General features: G+C 36.2%; 2 protein-coding genes across 8 annotated transcripts in view; one reads left to right on the plus strand and one right to left on the minus strand.

Annotated features, from left to right (window-relative positions):
* Positions 1 to 24,331, plus strand: part of LOC135223006 (BTB/POZ domain-containing protein 6-B-like) — a 106,237-nt gene extending 81,906 nt beyond the window's left edge. For 6 of the 7 annotated variants that reach the window (XM_064261532.1, XM_064261824.1, XM_064261654.1 and 3 more), the window contains 2 exons: positions 20,357 to 20,566; positions 20,818 to 24,331. In XM_064261532.1, the coding sequence (XP_064117602.1) occupies positions 20,357 to 20,566; positions 20,818 to 21,766 (1,159 nt within the window). In that variant the 3' untranslated portion in view covers positions 21,767 to 24,331. Of the gene's footprint in view, positions 1 to 17,883; positions 18,015 to 20,356; positions 20,567 to 20,817 lie in introns of those variants that run through there. The other variant, XM_064261714.1, reaches the window with a different exon arrangement.
* The window catches only part of LOC135223666 (glutamate formimidoyltransferase-like), a 236,909-nt gene that overhangs the window by 100,569 nt on the left and 109,754 nt on the right, over positions 1 to 26,586 (minus strand). The window lies entirely within an intron of this gene.

Genomic DNA, 26,586 nt, shown 5'->3' on the forward strand with positions numbered 1-26,586 from the left:
TGCACATATAAACAGACACACTGAAAAGAAGCAAGCACCAGTAATGCAAACGCATACTTTCACGCATATAATGAGAGAGAGAGAGAGAGAGAGAGAGAGAGAGAGAGACGCTCGGGGTGGGGGGGGGGGGGGAAGAGTTAAGAAACGCCAAGTCAGAAGACGCCCTGAACATCGCCAACTGCTTGGGTCAGTCATTTTCGAGATTAGGTCTTGGGAAATTCGGGTGATGCTCTTTGCAAAACAAAGACAGAAGCTGAGTCACCGTAAAACTCGTCATCCCAAAGCAGGGCGAGGGAGTTGCTAGGCTCCTCCGCATGCAACGTTCGAGACTTGCATATTATTATGAAAATAATAATAAGATCCATTATTACGCCTCGTCATAACAAGAGCAAAAAATTTTGCGTGAAATTCACAGTTATTTTGTTTTCTAAGGATAGTAACTGATTCGCAAGAAGCTCTTTAAAAACTATTTTTTCATGATTAATAATAATAATAATAATAATAATAATAATAATAATAATAATGATAAGAAAAATAATAATAATAATGATAAGAAAAATAATAATAATAATGATAATAATAATAATAATAATAATAATAACAACACTGTTAAAAAGAATGGCAGAATTAAGCGAGTTGATTTTATATATTGTTTTTTTTCTATTTTCCTTACAATTCGCTTCTCAGGCTCAGCGATGTTTCTGAGTAACTGGCCAATATTCATATTGGGAATTTCTAAAAATTATGAAAATGCTGAAGGTGATCTTTCATTTTATGTTCTCAACTCGCTTAATTCTGTCATTCTTTTTAACAGCATTTGCATAAAAGAGGGTATTCTACCAAAATAATAATAATAATAATAATAATAATAATAATAATAATAATAATAATAATAATAATAATAATAAAATCCAATGGATCTTGTTTGTCGTCCCCGGAGACACAGTAAGGGACATGAAACAGCCACCCAGCCCCTGCAAACCGGTTTGCCCATCCTGGGTGGATCGAGGTAAATAGAGGGAACGGGTGGGGAGGGGAGAAATCCATCCTCCCCGTGCAAACCTGTTTCTCCGCCCCAGGTGGGGGCTACAGTAGGGAAGAGAAACAGCAGCGCCGGGTTCCAGCACTTGTAGCGCGTGCCAACAAGCTCGTAGTAATAATAATAAAAATACTGTATTACTATTACTATTATTATTACAACAATACGGGATGCACGCACCAAAACCCAGGATTTAAAAAGATTAGAAAATAACAATGAAAAAAAAGGTGGATTGGGGCTTATTCATTATCTAGAAAGGCCCACCTGCTCCATATCAACTCGGGCCATCTTAGCGACAAACATCCTTAGGACGTCCTGTCCAACTTAAAGGTCACCGTGAGTCATCGCTAATAAAATTAATTTACACCTCTTTTGAAAGCAGGAGTCGGCTGATTCACACGTAAATTCAAACGTGAGATTTACTTTAAACTGTCAGTAAGTCGTTTACGAGTGAAATGTCTAAATACAACTCCCTATTCATATTCTCTCTGAAAGTTCTCTATTCATACATGCCATTTTTTTTTATCTTTACCTAGAGACAAAATTTCTAGTCATTTGTATGCTGATTTTGTTTAGAAACTACTGTCCTTGGCTAAGCACTTAGTTTTAAATGAGAGTAATACTTTACAATCATAGGTCTCATATTTTCATTGGAGTTATATACGTTAAATTTACAGGATTCATTCTTTATCTACTTTCTGTTCGTATGCTGAATGATATGTTCGGATTCAGTCTTTCAGTACAATAGGCTGCTTACAATCTGAGCGACCTTTCATTCACTATAATTCCAAGATCATTTTCCGACCACAAGTCTGTGTTCAATGTTTCTTATTCATATTTTCAGTTTTAAATTTGGAGATACAGTTTAACATTAAATATCACACCATCACTCAAAATTTTTTATAAAGGTCATACTTTCAATATAATTTTCTATTTGGTTTCTGCTTAAATGTTTTTCTCGTACCATTTTATCGCCACTGCTTCAGCTGTCAAAAAAAATTCTACGATCAGCAAACTTTGCAAATTCCTTGCAAAAACTTTGGAGTCGCATTTCTGATCTAAACCCTTCCTCCTCTTGACCTTTAATTCCGCTTTTCTTTTCATATAAATTTCAAGTTTCCTGTAATCATGAAAACAGACTAAATATGGCCTTATGCCAGCGCGGGTTCTTACACTGAGAGCAGACCGTGACAGACAAACAAACGAAGAAAAATATTCTGATCTAAGTAACACGGCAGTGATTACAGTGTTCCTCATGATAATAAAGGTTGTTTACAATGTGCACTAGACCCTCAGCTGTATATCTTACAGCTTTAAACTACTGCTTATTGTCCCTTCCCAACTGGCTTTCCAACTTCTTTAACGTCAACTGTGATGCTTTCCACGTTAAGACTCAGAGGACTCCTACGAAAGTATATACAAACGAGTCATATAAAATCAATAATAATGATAACTATATACAAATGAGTCATGTCAGATGGATAATAAAGATAAAAGAAATCTTTTGATGAAATCCAAAACCTTTCTAAATGGATCTGAAGCAGCAAGTTTCCAAAATAGGAACCGGGAATTGAGACTGAATGGTTTCATCTAGAATCCAGCAGTTGAGGTTAGAAGTTTTCATAACACAGACCTGTTACTGAGGCTACAAGATTTCAGAAGTTTTCATAACAAAGACCTGTTACTGAGGCTACAAGGTTTCATAACAGAAACCTCTACTTAAGACCGAGAGTTATCATAATAGAAACCTATAGTTTATCTGTAAGCTATCATAACTGAAACTTGGAGTTAATGCCGTAGCTAAAAATAAAAAGAGTAAAAACAAAAACAAATACAACATTGCCTCTCTTTTTAGGAGAACAAATCTCGGAGATCGTGAGAAGAGCAGAAGGGTGCGACTACTTATTAGGAAAAGCCCTTTTGCATATGCATACCTGTGAAATTATTTCATACACATATTTGTCTGCAAGAGACCCGGCTATTAAAGTCCTCTGTGCGGAAGAACGTGATTATCACACCGTTTCCGTTTACAGTCGCATTAACAGTCTTCCGTAAGACTGACTGTACTACAGCATGCGCGCGCACTCACGTGCTGACGTCCAGATATCCAGTTACTACTAGAATAACCATCTAGAATTTCATGCAGTAGAGTAAATAATTCAGTAGAAAACACGAACTACAGCCATTACGACACAACACATGCGCTACAACAGCGGAATGACAATACAGAGCTATGCTTCTGAGGTGGGGAGTCAGGATAGATCCTAGGTAGGAGGGAAAGGCACTGCTACTTAATTGAGAGAGAGAGAGAGAGAGAGAGAGAGAGAGAGAGAGAGAGAGAGAGAGAGAGGGGGGGGGGGAGGGGGCAAAGACAGAATAGGTTGGTATGCCAAACATGACGAGTGGGTAGGGTCTTGATGCATCATACCTTACTAATGAAAGGGAGAAAACATGCACAAACTAAAAGTGTTGGTTACGTATAAACTGATATTACCTTTAATCAATGTACTTGAATGCGCGTATGTGTGTCAGCTACTTGCCTATCTAATGACACAATGACTGGATGACACACTGAACAAAGCACTTGAAAGAGTGAGGTTCAATCATTACAAAGATAAAAACGTGACAACATATCAAACCTGTAAGTGAGCTGCACACATCAGTATGTTAATTAAACCACCGAGGAGGTAACTTTTTTCAAAAATCAAACGGGTACCTCCAGATGCACACAAAATACCTTTTGTTTACATAAATTTTGTTCAGGAGTGCCTTAATAATATAAAAATTTGAAACAAAGGGGACATTTTCCTTATCAAGGCCTTCATCCCTGACTTTGCTGTTGCATGATAAGTAATTAACAAAAAAAAACTGTCCCTAGAATCTCAGAAGCGATATTATACAAGGATTCAATATGCTTACAAAAAAGTTAATAAGAAATATAGGAAAAGTATTACATGGAATCGATATTTTTCAAATTAAGAGCAAAACAAAAATATATAAAGAATACGCAGTCTTAAAAGCAAAATGACATAAATTTCCGACAATGAATTAAAGTAATTCAAGACCAACGAGACAACAAAACAGACGGCAACAGCATAAACAAAAGGGGGAAAACTGATTAACCACAATTTCACGTCCACAGACCTGACGTTACCGTCCCAAAATTCACAACCAGGACACACCCGATGACACCTTTCTACGTGCCCCTCAGCAGGATTTAAAAACCGGCCGGTCAGAAAGCATTTGTGATTCTCCTCATCACACCACGGGGGAAAAAATAAACTGATTTAAAATAACTACTTATTAATTTTGGGGGGCATTCTTTCTCGAACACAAACTTATTATAACTTAACTTTCTTACTGGTAGCTATTTAAGGTTGATTCACGAAGATATTGCTAATAATATTTCTTGGTAATGCCCAACCATGAGAGGTCCTACTAATTTTTATGATAAATTTTCTGAGGGAAAATCGTCTCAAGATTTTCGACGAAATACTTTTCTTAACCCTTTAGAATTTTCAATTATAATAATAATTACAGTATTGGATACTTGGAAATCTAATGTCTTATGTGCAACAAAACTTATGATATACAAACAAAATATTACTTGACTGCAATCCATTAGGATTTTTTTTTTTGGGGGGGTGCTGTACTCAGATTTCATTTTTTAAGGTTTAATTTTTACTTTGTCGGAAAAAGGGGTAGGGGGAAGGGGAGAAAAGAGGGAAGGGGGATGGTAAAAACGAGAGGTGGCGCCTTGTTGCTGTTGCGTTGTCAATATCGAAGCTACATTCGAAACTGTCAAGTTACTGAAAGTCTGAGTCGGAAAAAATTAGATTATGAACATTGCAAAAAATAATAATGTGAACAACAGCAAAAAGCTAAGAATACGAACAATAGCCAAAAATCAAATGTATAATAACAGCCTTTCCACAATGAATCTGACTTACAATAAGAGCAAAGAGATATATGTAATAACTATGACAATACATACTTCAGCTGAAATTATTATTATTATTATTATTATTATTATTATTATTATTATTAGGATTATTATTATTATTATATTATGGTCCTCAGCCACTTCATCATCAGTCATTTAGGTTAGTTCGTCAATAATGAAAGTAAAGCGCCTCTCATACATGACAGATTTCAACATATTTAGACATCAGTTTAACATCCTTTACGTCCTTACCATTCCCTCATAGAACGGAGCCCATAAGAAGAAGAAGAGATTATTTATTCCATTAAATAATTAAAATTGTTTCTAATTCAATGTAAAAGAAAATAATATTTTCTTTTGGGGACAAAGTTCTGTTGGGGACAAAGGACTATACGATAATAAAAATCACTTACGTAGAAAAAAAAAAAATAAAAAAATGAAGGAGAGGAGAAAAAAAAATGAGAGAGAGAGAGAGAGAGACGAGAGAGAGAGGAGAGGAGAGGAGAAGAGAGAAGAGAGGGGGGGGGGGGGGGGGGGGATTGCTTAGGCATGACTACGAAGGAAGCAACTGACCTCTTCGTCCTCAACAAACTTGTTTCAAACGTCCAAATGAAAGCCAGAAACGGTCAATAAAAATACTGCTGATGACCAAGACGTCGATGACCCTTTAAGGCTGCGACGACAGTTTTACACATTAAAAATGAAATTATTTTCGTTCATGGGAAACTCGTTAATGCGTACGGAAACATCTTCAGATCCCAATAGGAACACAGCAAGCCTCGCATGAAATAATCGCTAATTCAGTTTAATTTCGTCATTCAGTTTAATAATTTCGTCCTATCGAGCAATGGCGTCAGCATATAAAAAGAAACTAGAAAATATAAATATATATATATATATATATATATATTATATATATATATATATATATATATATATATAGAATATATATATGACTAAGTAGGTATAAATTCAGGTCCAGTTAAATATCAGGCAAAACTAAGGCCTCAATGGGAGAATCATGAAGGAGGTGGACTAGAGAAATAAATAAATAAATAAATAGAAACAAAAGGCTAAAGGTAACTCATCCCTCATATTCTTAAAAGAATCCTATTTTCACAAATGATGAAAAGGCCAAATGCTGTCAACAAGCGGAACGGAAAATAAATAAATAACAACAACAAAAACACTAATAATAATAATAATGATATATAATAATTCTTTACTATTAAAATAAATTTTTTCAGAATTCCTAAACATAAGACATAAAACAAACGGATCTGTCTTGGTATTCATTTTAATATTAAAGACTGAACAATTATTTAAGGTAAAAATAAGAATAACTTTCAACAACCAACAATTGGAAGACACTCACCGCAAATGAATGAGAAATCTTGCCAAGACAAATTCCAAGAGAGACGCAAGAACTTACAAGACAAGCATAACCACGAAACGTGAAAGACTTCCACGATAAACGAGAGAACTACTCGATTTTCAAAGTAAATTTGAAGGGAAACATAACACAAAAAACAATTATCCTAGGCAATAAATGCGTGGATAACGTACACAGCAAAAAGGAAATAAAAGTCTCTTGTATAGAAACTCAAAGGTAAATATGTATAATTTCATAACAAACATGAAGGAACTTTAAAATCTAACGTAAAAAAAAAAACTCGAAACTATCAATGTAAAACTATCAACAATTTAAAAAGAAAAAACAATGAGAAAGAACATAACACAAGAAATCCCGTTCCACTACGCACAGCTAAAATGCTGACTTGTTAGGCGTCCACGCACAGAGAAATATGGAGATGCTTACGCTCCGCGCTAATTTCTAGCGAAAGTCAACACCTACCTAAGCAAACAGTAGATTAACTCAAGAGGCGGTTGGGGAACACGTAAACGTCTGTCCCACTTGCATGCTGACTTCTGGGATATTTGAAAATACACACAACTGTTTTTAATGCACCTCTCTCTCTCTCTCTCTCTCTCTCTCTCTCTCTCTCTCTCTCTCTCTCTCATTCTCTTTATCAAGACTGTGAAGAAACTATAAAAAAAAAAAAAAAATTTGACCAATTACACCTGCATACCTATTAATCCACAAATTATGAGTATCCAAAGTTTCTCTCTCTCTCTCTCTCTCTATATATATATATATATATATATATATATATATATATATGTGTGTGTGTGTGTGTGTGTGTGTATGTGTGCGTGTGTGTATGTAAGTATTTATATATATATATATATATATATATATATATATATATATATATATATATGCGTGTGCGTGTGTGTGTGTGTAAGTATTTATATATATATATATATATATATATATATATATATATGTATATATATACATATATATATACACATACGTATATACATATCAACACCATAAAGACAAAAACATGAAAGATATCTTAACCATACTCATCTACATTTCAACTATATCTAATAAATATCGAGTATCCAAAAGAATCAAAACAACGGCATCAGAATACACCATCGGGGAAGTAAACAATACAAGGATATTCAGTTGAAACCTATCGTGCCTACATCGACCTAAGCAGGGGCCCGAGTGGCCTACCTGGTAGGTCGTTGATTGCCGAAGTTCGCAACCAATGTCAAGCAGGCCACGGGCCAAGCAACTGGATTCTTAAGTCATATCACATTACCGTGATTCATATACATACATCGAGCTACAATGTCCTTTCATATCTAATTCGCTCTACCACGGAATTAATATATTTTCATATATGCTTAACCGAGGGGGAATTTTTTTCTCGATAATAGATTTGCCTGGTCCTGGGCGCGAACCCAGGAAGACATTCAAATCCAGGAACGTCAGTGAAGCTTTTACCTACCCCACCACCGCGAGAGGTGGGGTATGTAAAAGCTTCACTGACGTTCCTGGATTTGAATGTCTTCCTGGGTTCGCGCCCAGGACCAGGCAAATCTATTATCGAGAAAAAAATTCCCCCTCGGTTAAGCATATATGAAAATATATTAATTCCGAGGTAGAGCGAATTAGATATTAAAGGACATTGTAGCTCGATGTATCATATATAGACTATATGTATAGATTGATATATATATATATATATATATATATATATATATATACAGATACATATATATATGTGTGTGTGTGTGTGTTTGTTTGTGTATGTATTTACACATATACATGTGTGTGTGTTGTATAACTTTACGCTTTCTAAATTGGGCCAGCACGTCCAAAAAATATGCAACAACTACAGGCAACTGAAAAAGAGGAGTGCAAGGGAGGAGAGAAAACCTAGAGAACTTTAGACGAATAGGGTCATTATAAGCATCCATTATATATATATATATATATATATATATATATATATATATATATATATATATATGTATAGTATATATATATATATATATATATATATATTACTATATAGATATGTAAGTATGTATGTGTACGTATATACTGTACACATTACATATAATATCTTTGAAATACAAAAATAACAATAAAACTTGAATTCGCGAATATAGAAGCTGCGGAATAAGAGCTGGAGCGGTGTATACCTTAAGTCAATATAATACCATTTAATGTCAGTGTGATGTCTAGGAAAGCCATTAACTCCTGCTTAAATCATACGAGGGAAACGTGTCTGGGCATCAGACGTCCACATAAGTAATCCGGAGAGGAATGATGAACTCGAGAGAGAAAGAGGAAATCACTGCCCTGAGCAGTATCAGGGCAACCCCCCCCCCTTCTCCCTCTTTTGCCGAGACACACCTGAAACATTTGGCCAATGATAATATATATATATATATATATATATATATATATATATATATATATATATATATATATCACTACACACACACACACACACACACACACACACACACACACACATATATATATATATATATATATATATATATATATATATATATATATATATATATATATATAAAATGTAATTATAATAGCCACAACGCCCTCTTACACATGTATCTGATAAAATTGACGAGTAGATTCTACATATATAAAATACACAGACACACACACACACACACACACACACACACATATATATACTAGTATATATATATAATGAGATCTATATAGATATATATATTACATATACATATAAAATGCATGAAGTAATCTGATGCAACTAACAAAATTATGACCAACAGTTGAACAAAATGTTGAAACTTGATAATGACTAGACACAAATCGGACATTAGGTAACAGTGACGGCTGAACCTAATTCTCAGTTTGCTGGATGAATCCACACGTCCACACAAGGCCCCATATACACTCTGACACCTTAGCGCATTTACCGCCATTATGGAAAGGACCGTGCTAGCAAGGGGTCAACTTACTCCAAAAACTGACCACCATAACCCACGTCTGATGGAGCCGATGAACGTCCCGCAAAAACCAGCGCATTCTTTACCCTCCTCGGTTCCCAGGACATATAAATGAGAACAATCATTAAACACAATACAAGAATAAAGCACTACCATTTTATTCCTACAAAAATGCAAAGCGAAAAGAGGAACGCGAAACAAGCTTCATCATCATCATCAGCAGTACAGCAAAAACCTGACAAAAAACTGAGCTCCAATTTTCGCTGGGAAAAAGGAGCCAGAAAAGAGTCACGTCTCCAACGCTGATAAGAGTCATTGCAACTAAACAGGCAAGACTGAAGATTTACTGCGACATAGCCAAGCGGGTAAACAGGAGGTTATAACCTACACCCTTTAATGTATCTTGAGCAACAGACTGTAGATGACAGTGAGGGTTTTGTGCAGCAGATTGCAGATGGCAGTGAAGGTTTTGTAGCTGCCAATGAAGGTTTTGTGCAGCAGACTGCAGATGACAGTGAAGGTTCTTTACTGCGTTAATTCGGCTCTGACTGCATTGCTTTCAGTCTCTTTAATAATTCTCTTTGGACTCTTCCAATTTAGCTATCCAGCTTCTTTAACGTTACCTGCTTCTCACTAAATCCTCAACAGCCACCAGCACTACAAGAGCCACGAAAAAATATATTATATAACAATAATAAAGTACTAGCATCATTCAAAAACGTCGCCAATCTAGCTGATGATCCATTTCGTATTTTTACTAAATTTATCATACCATCTTTGTTCAACCGGTAATTGTTAATTTCCAGACAAACTATATTGGAGAAAACAAGATTAACAAGAACAAAATGCGCCGGATAAAAAGTTTTCTGTCCGGAGGTGGCCACAGCTACGTCCCATAAGACTCTTAGCCGCCGTACATGAACTTCAGCCACGATCCAGTGGTGGCCTATGTTGTTGGTACCTATAGCGCTGCCAGAAGTGCGATTATGGCTAACTTTAACCTTAAATAAAATAAAAACTACTGAAGCTACAGGGATGAAATTTATGTTGATGATTGGAGGGTAGATGATCAACATGACAATTTGCAGCCCTCTAGCCTCAGCAGTTTTTGGGATCTGTGAGTCAATTATGACCTATTCAAAAAGAAACCACCTCATACAAGAATTCTTTGTTTGCACGTATCTTTGTATTGAGGTTACCATCCGGCTGCAACGCACGACAGTCAACTGACTAACAAATGCAATAATTCCCTATTAAACCAAAAAAGGCTCTATGGGATTTAACGGTACGCGCTCGAACCGCTTCGTCACCTTCGGAATCGAACCCTATCCTTCTCACTGTCATGGAAGTGTCATGACCACTTTAACACCAAGACTGAATATAATAGTGTATAAACAGAGAAACAGGAAAAGTTTTAGAAAAGATTAACGTGAAGCTAAACTTACTTACAACAACTGAATCTGTACAAAGCATTTCTCTTTTTTCCTATATCATCCTGGAGTATATGCCTCTCTGTCTGTGTGTGTGTGTGTGTGTGTGTGTGTGTGTGTTTTTGTTTTAGGATAAGGGTGACAAACACCGGTTATGACCGAAAACAGATGTTTCACCATATAATGACAATTCATCATTGTATATAAAACAGTTTACCTCTTTCTCTTTACACATAAACACCGACATCAAACCAAGTTTAAAATCCATTAGACGGCTGATGGATCTTTATTTACACTAAATGCATAAAAACGAAGCAAATCAGAAATCGCACGAGAAACAATGTCCGAAGTTCAAATTATGTCCAAGGACATTCATCTTGATTCACACATCCTCCTCCTCAATAGAACTCCCTTCTTTCAGATCTTCCCAAAGTCATGCTCTGACGCAAATAGCTTTATTTTTTTTAATATTATTTTCTATTCGAAACAAGAGCAATAACATAAAGCAGCCTTTGCTTTTATCATCTTTGTATGTTTGGCTTTCTCAAGAAGTATCAACGCAGCAACCTTAACGGAAACCTGACTGTTGACGTGAGTCAGAAAGCGACATCGTACGACATTGAAACGTTCATAAAGTCAACGGTGCTGTTGAATGTTGAACACTACATGTGCAGATGTGTCAGAGAGTTGGGAGAGTAAATAACGCAATAAATATACATACTTTTGTAGCCGTTTTATATTATAGGTTCCTCGTTGGACGAGTGGTTTTCGCGCTCGCCTACCAATCCGGTGGTCCGAAGTTTGATTCTCGGCTGTGCCGACGTGGAATCAGAGGAATTTATTTCTGGTGATAGAAATTCATTCCTCGATAAAATGTGCTTCGAATCCCACGATAAACTGTAGGTCCCGCTGCTAAATAACCAACTGGTTCCTAGCCACGTAAAAATAACTAATCCTTCGGGCCAGCCCTGGAAAAACTGTTAATCATTTATATGGTTTATACACAACGATAAACACTGGCTTTGACTACAGAGCCATCAAAAGAACCCTCTTCTGATGGCTCTGTGGTCAAAGTCACTGTTTATCATTATTTCTAAACCAGGCAAATGTTCGAATCCTACTGATGATGAGGCACTTGGCAATTATAATTCCCCTGAGGTACCGTGAACTATATTTGCGGCTTAATATTTGCAAATATAATAAAAAAATTTGATGAAGTGACATATATATATATATATATATATATATATATATATATATATATATATATATATATATATATATACATACGTATGTGTGTATGTATAACTGATTCACGAAGATATGGAACGTGATGAATGTATAAATAAAGGCAAATGCCACGAAGGAAAAAAGGAAAGAACAGAGTGGTTTCTAGGCCTTTTGACACAATGGTCCTCTATTAGCCGACTAGTAAAAGGACTATTGTGTCGAAAGTCCTAGCAACCACTCCGTTATTTCATTTTTTCCTGCGTGGCATTTACCTATATATATATATATAATATAATAATATATATATATATATATATATATATATATATATATATATATATATATATATATATATATATTAGTATAGTTAGCCAGTATTTCCTACATCTCAGTCTCCTTCCTCTAATAACTTCAAAATCACACACACTTCCACCAACCCACAGTCCTCCATTCTCTCTTCACAACCAAACCACCTCATAACCGCAAGGTCATGATAGATCAGTTGGAATTCCCTTGACATCACAACCATTTTAACTGCAAAATATCCTAAGCAAATAGATCAACAACAGCTTCAACCTTTTTCTTCTATCGATATTCAACATCCTCCTACACTTCTATGCCAAGAAGTTGGCTCAAGAATTCCATCATATGTACCAACTCATACATTCATTGGTAGTACACACACACACACACTCTCTCTCTCTCTCTCTCTCTCTCTCTCTCTCTCTCTCTCTCTCTCTCTCTCTCTCTCTCTCATACAGGCCTGTACTGTACTATAGGAAGCCAGATATCTTATGAGTTAATCGCTCATTTTACCATCAATCGTAACGTTTACTTGTATGATTTAAAGGCTAGGCTTCAATTCTTCCAACATCCAATCTATACTTTTCTACTGCGTGAAAGGCAAGAGCAGGCATCCTATGCAAAAGAGCAGTAACTCAAGTAGATTATAAAGAAAGAAAAAAGGAAGCGGTCTCTTGCCAATGTTTTCAAACAAACGATAAGAGAAGTCCACTTATGCGCGAAAGTGTCACCACAATTGTTACCGCATTCCCGAATGTTATGGGGAAAAAAAGTAAGTGTTGATCTTAGTTCTGGGCATTACAACGACTAACCATTACGCTATTCATCCAAAATACGAAAACAAACAATCTGCATAACGTATTAGAGCCTTTTAAACACTGCAACAATGATGTAAAAGGACGCCTAAGTTTCGCTGACTTTGTTTGCATACACCAGCATCATATTTGGAAAGTTTTCACGAATGAAGTGGAAGCATCAAGAACGGTTTACTTTGGAACTATTGCAATCTCAAATTCTGCCTATCAAGGGCGACAAACTTAGTGGGAAGTATGGTGTTTTATATATATAAAGTCACGTGTAAGAGTGATTATAAACAATATACATACGTGAGTGCGCGCGTGTGTGTAAGCTACTAAAGAACATCTGGAGGCAAAACAAAGGAAGCAGCCACGGACACTTGTCAAATGAAGAGCGATAACGTTGAGTAGTTAATTGCTGAAACATAATGCCTTCTTATCATAATTATGAAAAAAAAATGATAAAGACCACCGGATATTTCACAACAAATAATAACATCGTTTTCTTTATCGTCTTCTTCGCCATATTACTACTATCATCATTATATCTTGGAAGAAGACTCTCATCAAGAATAGCAATTTGTATGCCTTTGAGGTCATCTCAAATTGCCGTCAAGTCTCTTTGTACAATCACGCAAATTATTAAGAAGTTGGAAAGAAGAATCTTACGTGCCAAGTTGTAAGAAGCACATTATAAGCCCAATGGCATACAAGCTGCCATTCATACCCACTCATATCATTAGTTTATAAGGCCATTCTGACTAACGAGATCGAATGTCAAGTAAGCAATGCTAAAACAGTGGCCCCCTTTTTGAAAATAACAGGAAGATATCCCATAAAAGGAGGAACGTGAGAAAAACACTTCATTTCCATACCAACAAGATACAGCCTTCAAGAAGAGAAGACGAGAAGTCCATAACGATATGCAGATGAATCAGACCCCATGAGACCGGAGACCAGTCTTGTTAAAGAGATGCTATTATGCAACAAATAATGCATTTACAATGAAAGCTGAGTGAGTCAAAGAGCATAATGGCCTGATCTAAAAGCAACAGATGATATGCAGAGATAGTGGCTGTCTGAAACAATAAGGGGCGATGACACATTTACCACATTAGCGGTGTTCGTAAGAAATTAGAAAAACGAGTCTGTACCTGCATCCCAAATGTGTCACCACTCCAGTCTTGTCGATTGCACAATAAGATGTAATACATCAGAGAGAGAGAGAGAGAGAGAGAGAGAGTAAGACGAGAGAGAGAGAGCGAGAGATGAGAGAGGGGCGGGACGGTGGAGGGAGGGGGCGGGGGCGTAGAGCGAGAGAGGGGGCGGGGCGGGCGGGAGGGGGGACGGAGACGAGGGAGAAAGGGGGCGAGCAGGGGAGGGGAGAGAGGAGGGGGGGAGGGGAGTGGGGAGAGGGAGGGGGGAAGAGAGGGAGGGTGAGAGGATAGGGGGAGAGAAGCGAGAGAGATGGAGATGAGAGAGAGAGAGAGAGAGAGAGAGAGAGAGAGAGAGAGATGAAAGGAAGTGCTTTTCAGAGCTCTGTAGTTCATATTTTACGACAATACAAATACACTGGCAAATTAATCATTTATACTGGCTGTCCCTTTTATTGCCATTCGACTGAGAGCAAGGTCATTCAAAGAATGGTGATGGTGGTCAGCATATCAAAGTGTAAGATCCTGACGTAACTAATATAAATATAATATTAACTTTTTTATATTCGATTTTCTAATCCCCCGGCCAAAGCAGTAAAATAAGGACGAAGATACGATGATAACGAAAAACAAGGAAAAGAAAAAATATAACAGAAAAGTAATATTCCTTTACGGTTTGGGATACGATACTGCAGTGTAATAAAACGAATGAAGCAACCTGCTGTAGATCGTCTACTTAGTATGTTTTAGGGGTACCGCAGCGGGGAAGTTCTTTATATTTTTTGAATGACATATAGCCTATCAAGCCAAACACTGATCATCCTCTGCCTTTTCACGCTCATGAGAGTGCAAAAGGGGGAGTTGAAATGGTTGGAGAGAAAACAGAAAACCAGGAAATAATGAAGAGCACAAGGAGCTGATGGTGGAATAGAGAAAACACCAGATTATAGGTTAAGAAGGTTGGACATCAAGAGTGAAGTAAGGAAGCGGGGAACTATGCATTTACCCCGTTTAAGCTCACGATCTTTAGGGTTTCACTTAAGAATGTATACTCACTATAATATGAAGAATCATATATATAATATATATATATATATATATATATATATATATATATATATATATATATATATATAAGATATATATATATATATATATATATATATATATATATATATATATATATATATATATATATATATATATATATATATGGGTTCGTTCTTATGTGTGTGTGAGTTTCGCCACAAATATTTAAAGATGAGGTTGCTGGTCCCAAATCATTTTTTATTATGACTTTCACACACACCAGTACCCAGCTGGGTGGACTGATGGGCTGTATAAGTCTCGAGCGATCCACAGACCAAGCAAACGTGAGGCAAGCCCTGTACCACAGAGAAAACACCCTTTGGATTGATTTATAGATTTATAGATTCTAGGCATACATGCCAACCGCTGGGGCAACTAAGGCCATTCAGTGCTGCAACGGAAACTGACAGTGAAAAGGTTTGAAAGGTGGAACAGGAGGAAAACTTGGACTGCACCCTTTGGAGCAGTTTAATGTTTTACTTCGTGAGCCAACTGCAAATGACCGCGCCCTTGTTAGCACATGAGGTTCTAAGTCTTGGGGTCCGTCAGGGTCCTCCACCACTACCCATAATATTCTCCGGATAAATACTTTGTAGGCTGTGATATCAATTCGGAAGAAAGTCCTCTTCGTCGGTCTCGTGAACTAGTCAAATCGGTCTAGTGAAAATGTATACGATGACAAATTGTAAATCAATTTCCATTCTTCCGATGATACTCAATGAAAGATCCCCTTAGAATGGTAACTTAGCTCCGGACTGTGCCTCTTTATTAATAAAACTTGTACTTTCTATAAAAGCTGTATCAGTGGGTGAACTCAAAATCCGTTTACGAAAATTACGTTGAAGCGTTTTATGTTTTATTGCAAATAACTTCCCGTTAGGGTTAGATTCTATAACCCTTCATTCAATGTCTTGTTTGCCATATTGTCACACGACATTCCAACGCCATCGGACCATCTAGCAAAATTCTCATTAATCATGAATAATTCAAGCACTTGCTCATCTCATAACATACAGGAATTACCCAACGACAATCATTACCTTGGCTCAAATGACCATCGACCCACTGACAGACTAAAGCGACCTGGCGCCGCGGAATTGTTTACGTACTTGTATCTCGAAAGTGGAAAGGTAAGTGTTACTACTGAGTGACTTCGGCGCCAACTCCGTTGTCAACAAACATCCTGCGGTATTTTGGGGGATGTTTGCGAAACCCCGGAGACGGAGGGGTTCTTTGCGTCAAAAAAATATTTCCAAATGTTCCCGACGCCAAGCATCGCATCATTCTACTTTCGACCAAAACTCCAGGACGTTGAAATTTCTATTCTTGGTGACCTGAGGAACGCCCTACACTTTTAAACATGTTATAATAAAATGAGGAGGACGTCTATTTGAGTAATATCCTCAGAGATGACAGCTATTCTTTGAAAGGTTTTGCAACGTGAAGTAACATGATTCTGCACGAAATAGAAATACTGGCAGCTATAGGAAAACGTCAAATGCAATGACGAATAAAGTTAAAAAACAAAAAAATTAAAACAATGAGAAACTACTCCCGAAACGTGCGCGTTACTCATATGTGTACATAGCAATGCACATAAACACAAGCCCCTCCCCCACCCCACCCCCCCCCCCCTCTCTCTCTCTCTCTCTCTCTCTCTATATATATATATATATATATATATATGTGTGTGTGTGTGTGTGTGTGTGTGTGTGTGTGTATGAATGCATATATTACATAAAATATTTATTTATCTATATATATGCGTTCATATACACATATAGATATATATAATTTTCATTAGCCTTTATGCGTGATGTATTAAACCATGAATTGGTACCTATCCCAATATCATTTATTATTTCGTCTTGCAATTTTATGATCATTATATTTCACAATACATTGTTCAATAATGCTAATTTAACTAATTAAAAAAAAGGGTTCTCGGTAGAAGCGATGCGGTGAAAAGTGTCTACTGGCTTAACTTACATAAAAAAACTCAATTTCTTTTTTATTAAAATCACCATTCGCACCTAATTCTATCCATCTTCGTATGGGTACGTTGTTAACCACAACCAAAGAATACCTTTTTTACTTATTAGTGAAGGAGAGGAGTGACCAACCACCAACCAGCTACACAAAAGTATAAAAATAGGAGGAAAAAAGAGTAGCAACTCACATTAGTATTGTCTGAAGAAAAAATCCCACATCCCAAATTAGAAACGCCAATATCTATTGCGCAATTAAAATAAAAGGGGGAATCATGTGATGTCAAGTAATTACAACATCCTACGAAATGAAAAACCCTACCCAACAACCCCCCACCTCATCGTCATCCTCCCCGAAAAGAAAAAAAAAGGAAAAAAAACAGCAGCCCAACATCCTGAAAACTTCCCCCCCACGTGAGACTGACTTCCCAAAACCCTTCCTTTCCTAGAAAACTCCTGAGGTCGAAGGATGATGAGTGGAACATTTCCGCTTGTCCTGGGCATATATATACCGGTGCATGAGGTTACGACCGACATATTACTATTTCACTTGGAAGAGATCGCACTGTTTTACCGACAAGATGGGAAACGCCAGTTCAAGAAAGAGAAGAAAAGCTAATAACATTAATAAGTGTTTCTCCATGAAATCTAAGGAGGCCAATAAATACTTGATGTGAGTTCGATGTGTTTGTGCAAGCCAGTGTGCTCACTTGTGATTATGTGGTTACTCTTGTTAAAAATTTACAGACTAATAAATGAAGGAACGTGGTATCTCGTCGTTTTCATCTACTAAATACTAACACAATACATAATATATATATATATATATATATATATATATATATATATATATATATATAACTTAACCCATAAATTGATCATCTCTCTAAACTAAAAGCGGTAACGGTCGTCGGGTAACATTTAACAATTACTGTAACAGATTCAAAATCTATCTTAATGGAAAATGCGGTTCTCATCGCGTTTTCTTCGATTGTCATTAATCTTATACGACAAAAGATAACCATTACGAGTTTTAACGATAACTTAAAATTCCATATTTGAATTCAACTGCATTCAATCTGAGCTTCTTCAAACGTGCAACTTCTTACTGCCCGGTTTAACTTTAAGAAGTCAAAAACTAAAACAATATATTGCAAATCTTGACCTCCTTCATCTAGATATACTGAAGGTTTACTATTGTAATTCTGCGCTATAACAACATTGCAACTTTCTCAAAACTGTAAGCATGTTGAAGCAATTTTCTTGGTAATAAATGTCCTTATCAAATCATTCAGTTGACATACAATCCCATTCATAACAACTCAATAATTTCATTTAAAAAACATACTGTTGTCAATGTCAATTACTTGCGTGAATTTTGAAAAGAATTAACCAAATGAAGGCGCCCTATAATGAGAATAAGAGTATTATACGAGTTCTCATAGAACCCACCGTCCATCCTGTGACAGGATGACAGCGTTGTTATAAACAGCTTCTTGTCCAAATACAAACAACTTTATGACCTCCGCCAAGAGATTCATACTTTTAGAGCGGTCCTTTTTTTTTTCTCAGCCTGAATCTTGGCCCAGGAATTTCCCTATATCTCGTCGCTTTTGATGCGATTTAAAAAAAATAAATAAATAAAGTTTCCAACTAGTTATTAAATGACGCTTTTTGTTGCAATCATTCACGCGATGGAAAAAAAAAAAGCTTCCAGCTAGTTATTAAATGACGCAGTGTGTTTTCCAAAACGGTTACTTCCTTAGCCGAGGTTTGCAATAACCGACTGACCCTTCTAGTGTCATAATTATTATCATTATTATCGTCGGAATGGACAAAGATGAGGTAGAATACATAACAGTCTCGCTCAAACGTTTCGGGAGCAGCGGATGATGAGTCAACATAATTGTCCTTGAACACTTTCGTAGAGCACACTAACCCTCTCGCCTGGGGTCAAACACGAAGTGGTTAACATTCCACCACATCTCTTCATTCTTTGACACACCCTCTTAGACACAATGGGGTAGGTAACCATTGCATGCCGCGGTAGTAACTGAGATGGCGTTGTTTTACACATATACACAAAAACACATACAAACACTAACTGTACCGCAAGAGCCAGAAGGAAATAATAAAAGACAAAAGTATCTAACGCTTTCGTGTATTTAATATGCACTTCAGGGTACGTACCACAGCACCCTGAAGAAGTGTGTATATTATATATATATATATATATATATATATTATATATATATATATATATATATATATATATATATATATATATGCATACATTTAGCCATTTGCCCTCACGAGAGGTGGTTCCAGAGAAAAAAGCTACACAACCGACTCTACCACATAAAAAAGCAGATAACGGAAAAAAGGATTAAGTGTTCAACGTACCATATTCATCACAGCGCCTAACGAAAGTCCTCATACCTTACTCAAGGTCTTTAATAGCACAAAATAAATGGAAATGTCCATAGACTTACGCGGGGGGAGATCGCTTATTTATATATCACAAAGGCACACAAGAATAACTATTTAAAAACGAGGGACACGCCCCCTTAAGATACTCGAAGCCTTTTCTTCAACGATCAGATAAGACGTATACTGCGTGTCGTGTCTCACCGACAATTAAACAGAAAAAAACACGGAGACAGGGCGAGTTTAGAAACGCCTTTTCTATTCATACATCCGCGTCAGACAATTTTCAAGACGGCTACCACGTGTGACCATTGTTGCTCTAGCGCCAGTTCATAAAACTACATCAGTCATTCTGACTACCCAAATTATTATTTTTAGTATCGATAATATCATCATTATTAATATTTACGAACGTTCATATTAAGATCATTACAAGGGAACTAACTTGGATACTGAATAATGTCAATAAAATTGCCAAAGTACAAAATTGGTCCCCCAGGACTTCTATAACAAGCAGCACTTAATACTATAAAAATGTACAATCATGTTAACAGAAAATATTAATTAATTTTTTTCTTTTTCCAACAGATCCTACCACCTCTTTGAGAATGAAGATGGGAGCGATGTGATCCTTATGGTGGGGGAAGGCAGTTATCGAGAGAGAGTGCCAGCCCACACCTGGGTACTTGCTGGTGGCAACCAGTACTTCAGGGCCCTGTTCCAAGGCCCCTTTGCCGACAGGCACAAGAAAACCTACGACATCCCCAATGACCCAAAGGGATTCCAGAATCTTTTGAGGTAAGTAAGCCATTCTGCTGCAACCATTTTAGTGTTATTTTTGTAAAGAATTCATTCCAGCCTAGTAGTAAATGATTGCCATAGTCAAACACGTGAAATCCATCCCCTAAAGCCCAACATGAACAAAGTATACCGTGAACACTAAATAAATATATCCTCTGACAGTAGATATATAGCTAAGAAATACATACATGAACTAGCTAAATAACTTAACTGAACCTGAATAAGACCTAATCAATTGTTTTTCACAGGTGGTTATACCGACATGAATGTGGGATCCAAAGTATGGATAGTGCCCTCATCACCTTACAAGTAGCCATTGAGTACCTGTGTCCAGAATTAGCAGAGTTATGCGTCGAGTACATTGGAAAGCACTTGAGAGTGTCTAATGTGCTTAAGGTATTGCAGTTCACCTGGAGATACTGTCCTTCTGCTCAGATGGCTGACGACAGTCAAGCATCAGCGCCTCTGTCACCAGCTCCTTCAGCTCCTAGTCTTGAAGCAATGTTTGGCCCTGATCAGGGAGGCCTACACCAGTTTGGTGCTGCAGACAGATTACAGCAACTGGACATATCCCAAAACCCAACTCACAACACGTGTCAGCTACCAAATCCTTCAGAGGAAACAGAGTTCCAGGACCCAACAGCATGCTGTAGTGATCTTTACAATGTCTGCCTCGAAGTTGTGGACAGTGCCACAGAGTCTGTTTTGGTCTCTGAACCTTTAGAAGAATTGGACTACAGAACTTTACAGCTCATTTTGAAGAGATCAACTCTCAACATCAAAAATGAAGTGTTAATACTTCAAGCAGTGCAGAGGTGGTCAACAGCTGAATGCAAACGTCGCATGCTGCCTTTGACCTCTGAAAACAGAAGAGCAGTTCTTGGTGATCTCCTGTACCACGTACGATTCTTGAACATGACAAACGAGCAACTTCAACAGACCAGCAGCCTCCTCACGGCTGATGAATTCAACTACCTAGCTACTAGAATATCAGGTCACACTCCTGCAACAGTACCTGTCACTCTTAACCCCCACCTGCCCATGATGGCTACACCTCGCCATCACAAACCGCCTACTCTGCCAACCACAGAATCACCCAGCAAGAGCAAGAAGAAGAGCAGCACAGGCAAGAGAAAATACACGAAAAAGGAGCTAATGTTGGATGTAGTTTCCTGCCTTGCTGTGATTTTTGATTAACATTTCATTTCTGCTTAAATGAATTCGTGTTGCAGCAGTTGTCTTCAAAGGAGGTTGCGTTTATTCTTTCGTGAAGGACAACATTCTTTTGAAGTTCAACAAACATTTACCTCTATGAGGTTTAGGTCTCAAATCTACCAAGAAATTGGGTTTGTTTTGTAGTACATGTGCGTGATTTTTGACAGATCCTAATTTTGGCCAATAAATTGTTGGTAGTTGCGTACAGAAAGTTTTCCAAAACAGAACTGATGATTTTGTTTAACTTAATAATTTGACAAATTCTACTACTGTTGTACAAAGAATTAATTTGCTGAAAGATTTTTATCATTGTATAGATGTTGAATGGTTAATAGTTTTATGAAATTATAAGATTTACGTTGCAGCTTCGCTGCAGTCATTTACAGATAGGAAAATCTAATTGCAAATACAATGTGCATCTCATAAATGGTGTACTCTGAATGTGATAATCAGCTAACTAACTTGAAAGACTTGCCTTTTACTTGATAGTTGTTATATGTTGCGTGGAAAGATGTTCTGTATTATAAAGCTTTTTCTTATATTTTATATGCAAATCTTCTTGCATATAGTAATAGTCTAGTCATCTCATTACTGCATTTCTTTACTTAGCATTAAGTGGCGCGGCTATGTGGAAATTTTACAAAAAAACTAAAAAGAAATCAAAACAACAGTTAGGCATTTTTCTTTTCCTTTGAAATAAATGACCCATAAAATGAATTTCAGGATTATAACTGATGAAGGAATTTTACATTTGTAAACAAACTTTGTTCATAATGCACAGACAAATAAGAGAGTACCAGAAATTATTTTGTCTCAACTTCTTACAACAAATAAATCCAACGAATTCGTCAAACCACACAAACACATTTACAGTACTGCCAAATCTCAAATAGACATCAAATATTTTATCTACCAGTATGAGGCTTAGGTAGTATAATACACGGTGCTGGCATGTTTTTACAATGATAAACACGCTACGATACATAAGAAATGGATAAGGACTTGTTCCTTTCCTGCATTTCAGTGTGCATCATGCTATATCCAATGAGATGGAGGGAACCTAATCATTTACATGAGCTTAGACACCTCAAACAACTTACACGAGGAAGACCCATAACAAATACTCTGTGATCCAAAAAGGACATGATAAAATTCAAAGAGCAATTTACATTGAAGAACTAAGCCATAACGGTGATAAATTTGCCTAGGTTCGACATCCTATTACTCTCCCAGGACATAAAATGCACTACATGTATGAAACATTACTCTGGTTCAAAGCCTCAACTAGAAACATACAACTACCGTCTAAAAGCCTTTACGAGAGTTCTGCGATATCTCAAAACGGGAAAGAATAAAAATTATTGACAGCTATGATATACACCTATAAATATTCATGATGTCATTAATACACCTGAACAGAAGTACAGTATATACACTGTATTTGCTACACAGCCTCTGAACTATTAACCATGCCAATGACACTCCAAGTGACATATGTGGTTGCCATTATTATTACAGTATTCACATCTTGAAACATCCTGAATTTTGAAGCTGAGACAATATTTAGATGAGAAAACACCCACGTAAATTGAATAATTGTATACGTAATCTCTAAATTGTTCAGTACTCTAATCAGTTTCTGTGCATATTAAGCAAAGTTCCGAATATTGGAAAAGTATTCTCTGTATGTTTGCCTGTTCATAACTGAAGACAAATTATATAATCTATTGTCATTTTTATTCAGATTCAGATGAATGCAGAGTAATTTGTATGTCCATTAAGTGTAATGTATAACACACACTGAAAACATGTTTGTTTGAAAATATGTGAGATGCTCCCATTACATATATTTACAAACTTTTTAATATACATTTAAACGCGCTTGCGGGAACTGTCCGTGCCATATGCTAAAAATCATAATGCTAAATGTAAAAAGAGTATATAAATCTGTACTTGTGCTTATATACGGAAATAGTCGGTGTCATACGATGTCATAAGCTTGGAATCACATTGAATACACACAATAGTGACAGAGGTGTATATTCTGGCTCTCTCGTATCAAAATGCATAGAATTTCAACAGTATTTCATCTAAAATCTTTAACAGTTTTCGTTAGTCTTAAGTCTTCTAACTTCTAATTCTACTCCAATGGCAAAACGATTAACTTTAGCAGCTTTTTGTTAGCAATGTTTCCATCACAACTTGTTCATGTTTGAGTTAATTTTTAAAAAAATGTATCACTTGTTGCCAATGTCAAAAAACAAAACACAAAAAAAGCTTAATGTATTGTCACAATTAGGATGATAAATGAAAACTACTTTCTTTGTCCCTTAAAACATGACTCTGAGGTTAGTTTTTATTGTTTTTTATAATTATTCAGAATAATTTTGTCTTACACAGCTTCTGCTTACTGCAATGTGATTATCATTTAATGGAAAGATATTATATATTATGTACATAGACTCAAAAAATTCTTGAGTTTTGTTTTACATTTTTGCAAGATTGTAAAAGAATGTTGCCAAAGTTAATAAACCGAATGAACTAAGAGATGCTTTGTCTTATTTCCAATTCCCACAATTTTTATTTGGTTATGATCATCACCCTAATTAATTCTGTTTGTATCGGTATTACCATCAAAGTGATGGCTATGATTATTTTATAGGGCTTTGTTTTGATAACTTTTCCACCATTTACTTCACTAGAAAAATTAAAAGCACCGAAATGCAATACAACCATGACCCCAAGAGAGCAGGTACAATAAACATAAGACAGGAGAAGAATGATCGGAGAGAGAGAGAGAGAGGGAAAAAAAAGGAAGGGCACCAATTCACACTTTCCCAAAGAGACACCTTAATTGAAGGAGGCAGAAGCTCGTGACCGCTTCATTATGTTCTAAGTCCCAACCGTAATAATTAATAATATAAAAAGCTATTATAATCTCTCTCGCATACATTTCTTAAAATTCTAAGGACACTTGAAAACTCGCTCAAAGCAACTTCATTGCTCATTTTGGGAGAGCTAGTAAATTCTCCCGGTAGACTAAAATGTCCAGGGGTCCACACTTACGGATGCCCCTAATGCAAGGGCCCGTGCTGGCATAAGGCCAGCTTAATCTAAACCAACCTACCAACTGAATAACTGCAACAAGATTGACATAACTGCCTTCTCAACTGTCTTTCTTCATAGGATAACAATGCGCGAATAACGAGGATCCCAGATACTGACCTGTCGAACACCAGGCAAGATGTCTCGAGAATTATTGAAAGCATAAACAAGGCCTGTCTATAACGCGTTTAAAAACTCCGAATAAGGTCATGACTATATTCATACACACTGCCGAGGCTGTCTTGGAGTAAAAGTTAGATTTATAGCCTGTTCATAAATCAGCTTTTCCTCATCAAAAGCAAACTAGCTTTTCCCCATCAGAAGCAAATTAGGTTCAACATGCACAAGCGACAATGAAGTCATCGTTGGGGCATAACCTATTCTAACTAGTTCGTTGCTGACAAGCAATCTGCTTTAATAGTCAGTCGATGAGCCACTAATATTCTCCAACCAGTCTACGTTGAAAGATAAGCTATCTTAGCTATAATTCCCTTGAAGCTCCTCAAAATCAAATGAAATGTACTAGCAGGCTTATGGTACCCATTACTTGGTTGTCAAATGCAGCACCAAAGGGGCCATAAAAAAAAAAAAAAAAAAAAAAAAAAATCTACCATCCATTTAATCTTAACAACTTGATTTGAAGGATTTGTATTATCAAATAAGCTGCTCTAGGAAAAAAAATGCGACAGTACGCATTTATTAAACAGTTCTTGAGCTTGATTATTCCTCTTATCTTTCTTTACTTTTGTTGTATCAGTTTACCCTCAAAGATGGCCATTTCCCAAATAGGTTCGTCATATTTTATGAACACCTTTTCTTATATTCATTAAATTGTTAAGTCATATATATATATATATATATATATATATATATATATATATATATATATATATATATATATATATATATTAATATATATATATATATATATATATATCATATCTATATATATATATATATATATATATATATATATCTTTCTCTCTCTCTCTATATGTGTGTGTGTGTGTGTGTGTGTGTACATAAATGTGTGTACGTATGTATGTATGTATATACACACCCACGCTTTCGTGACGTATGAATTCAACGTCAGGGTAATGGAAGGTTCCTAAATGGAAAATTCCATCACAAAGAGGCAAAGATTCGGAAGTCTCGCCCACGCTAAATTTAGTGATGGGCCACACTTTCCACGCTTACGAGTTCCACGCTTAACGAAAACGAACCATTCTACCACGAGCTAAAGGGTCTAACCAACACACGCACACATAAACCAACCAAACTACTTTTTTTTTCCATTTTTTTTTTTAATCTTTACGAACGTCCGGTGGCACGTTCTGATCTCGACGTCACTGGGACTTAACGATTTATCTTTGTACGTGCATACGTACATATACACACCAGTGCTCACTGTGTTTATTTGTAAAAAATTGTTCACACACACTAAGAAAAGATTAATTTCTGTATGTATGCACACATAAACACATATAATATATATAAATATATATTTATAATAATATATATATCTATAATATATATATATCTATATATATATATATAGATATATATTATATATACTATATATATATATATATATATATATCTATATATATATTATTATATATATATATTAAAAAAGCTTGATGTTTATTCATATCTTGATAATAGCAACAATAGCAATTAAACATATAATAGCACGA

Source organism: Macrobrachium nipponense, chromosome 11, assembly GCF_015104395.2.
Source record: "Macrobrachium nipponense isolate FS-2020 chromosome 11, ASM1510439v2, whole genome shotgun sequence".
NCBI classification, from domain to species: domain Eukaryota; kingdom Metazoa; phylum Arthropoda; class Malacostraca; order Decapoda; family Palaemonidae; genus Macrobrachium; species Macrobrachium nipponense.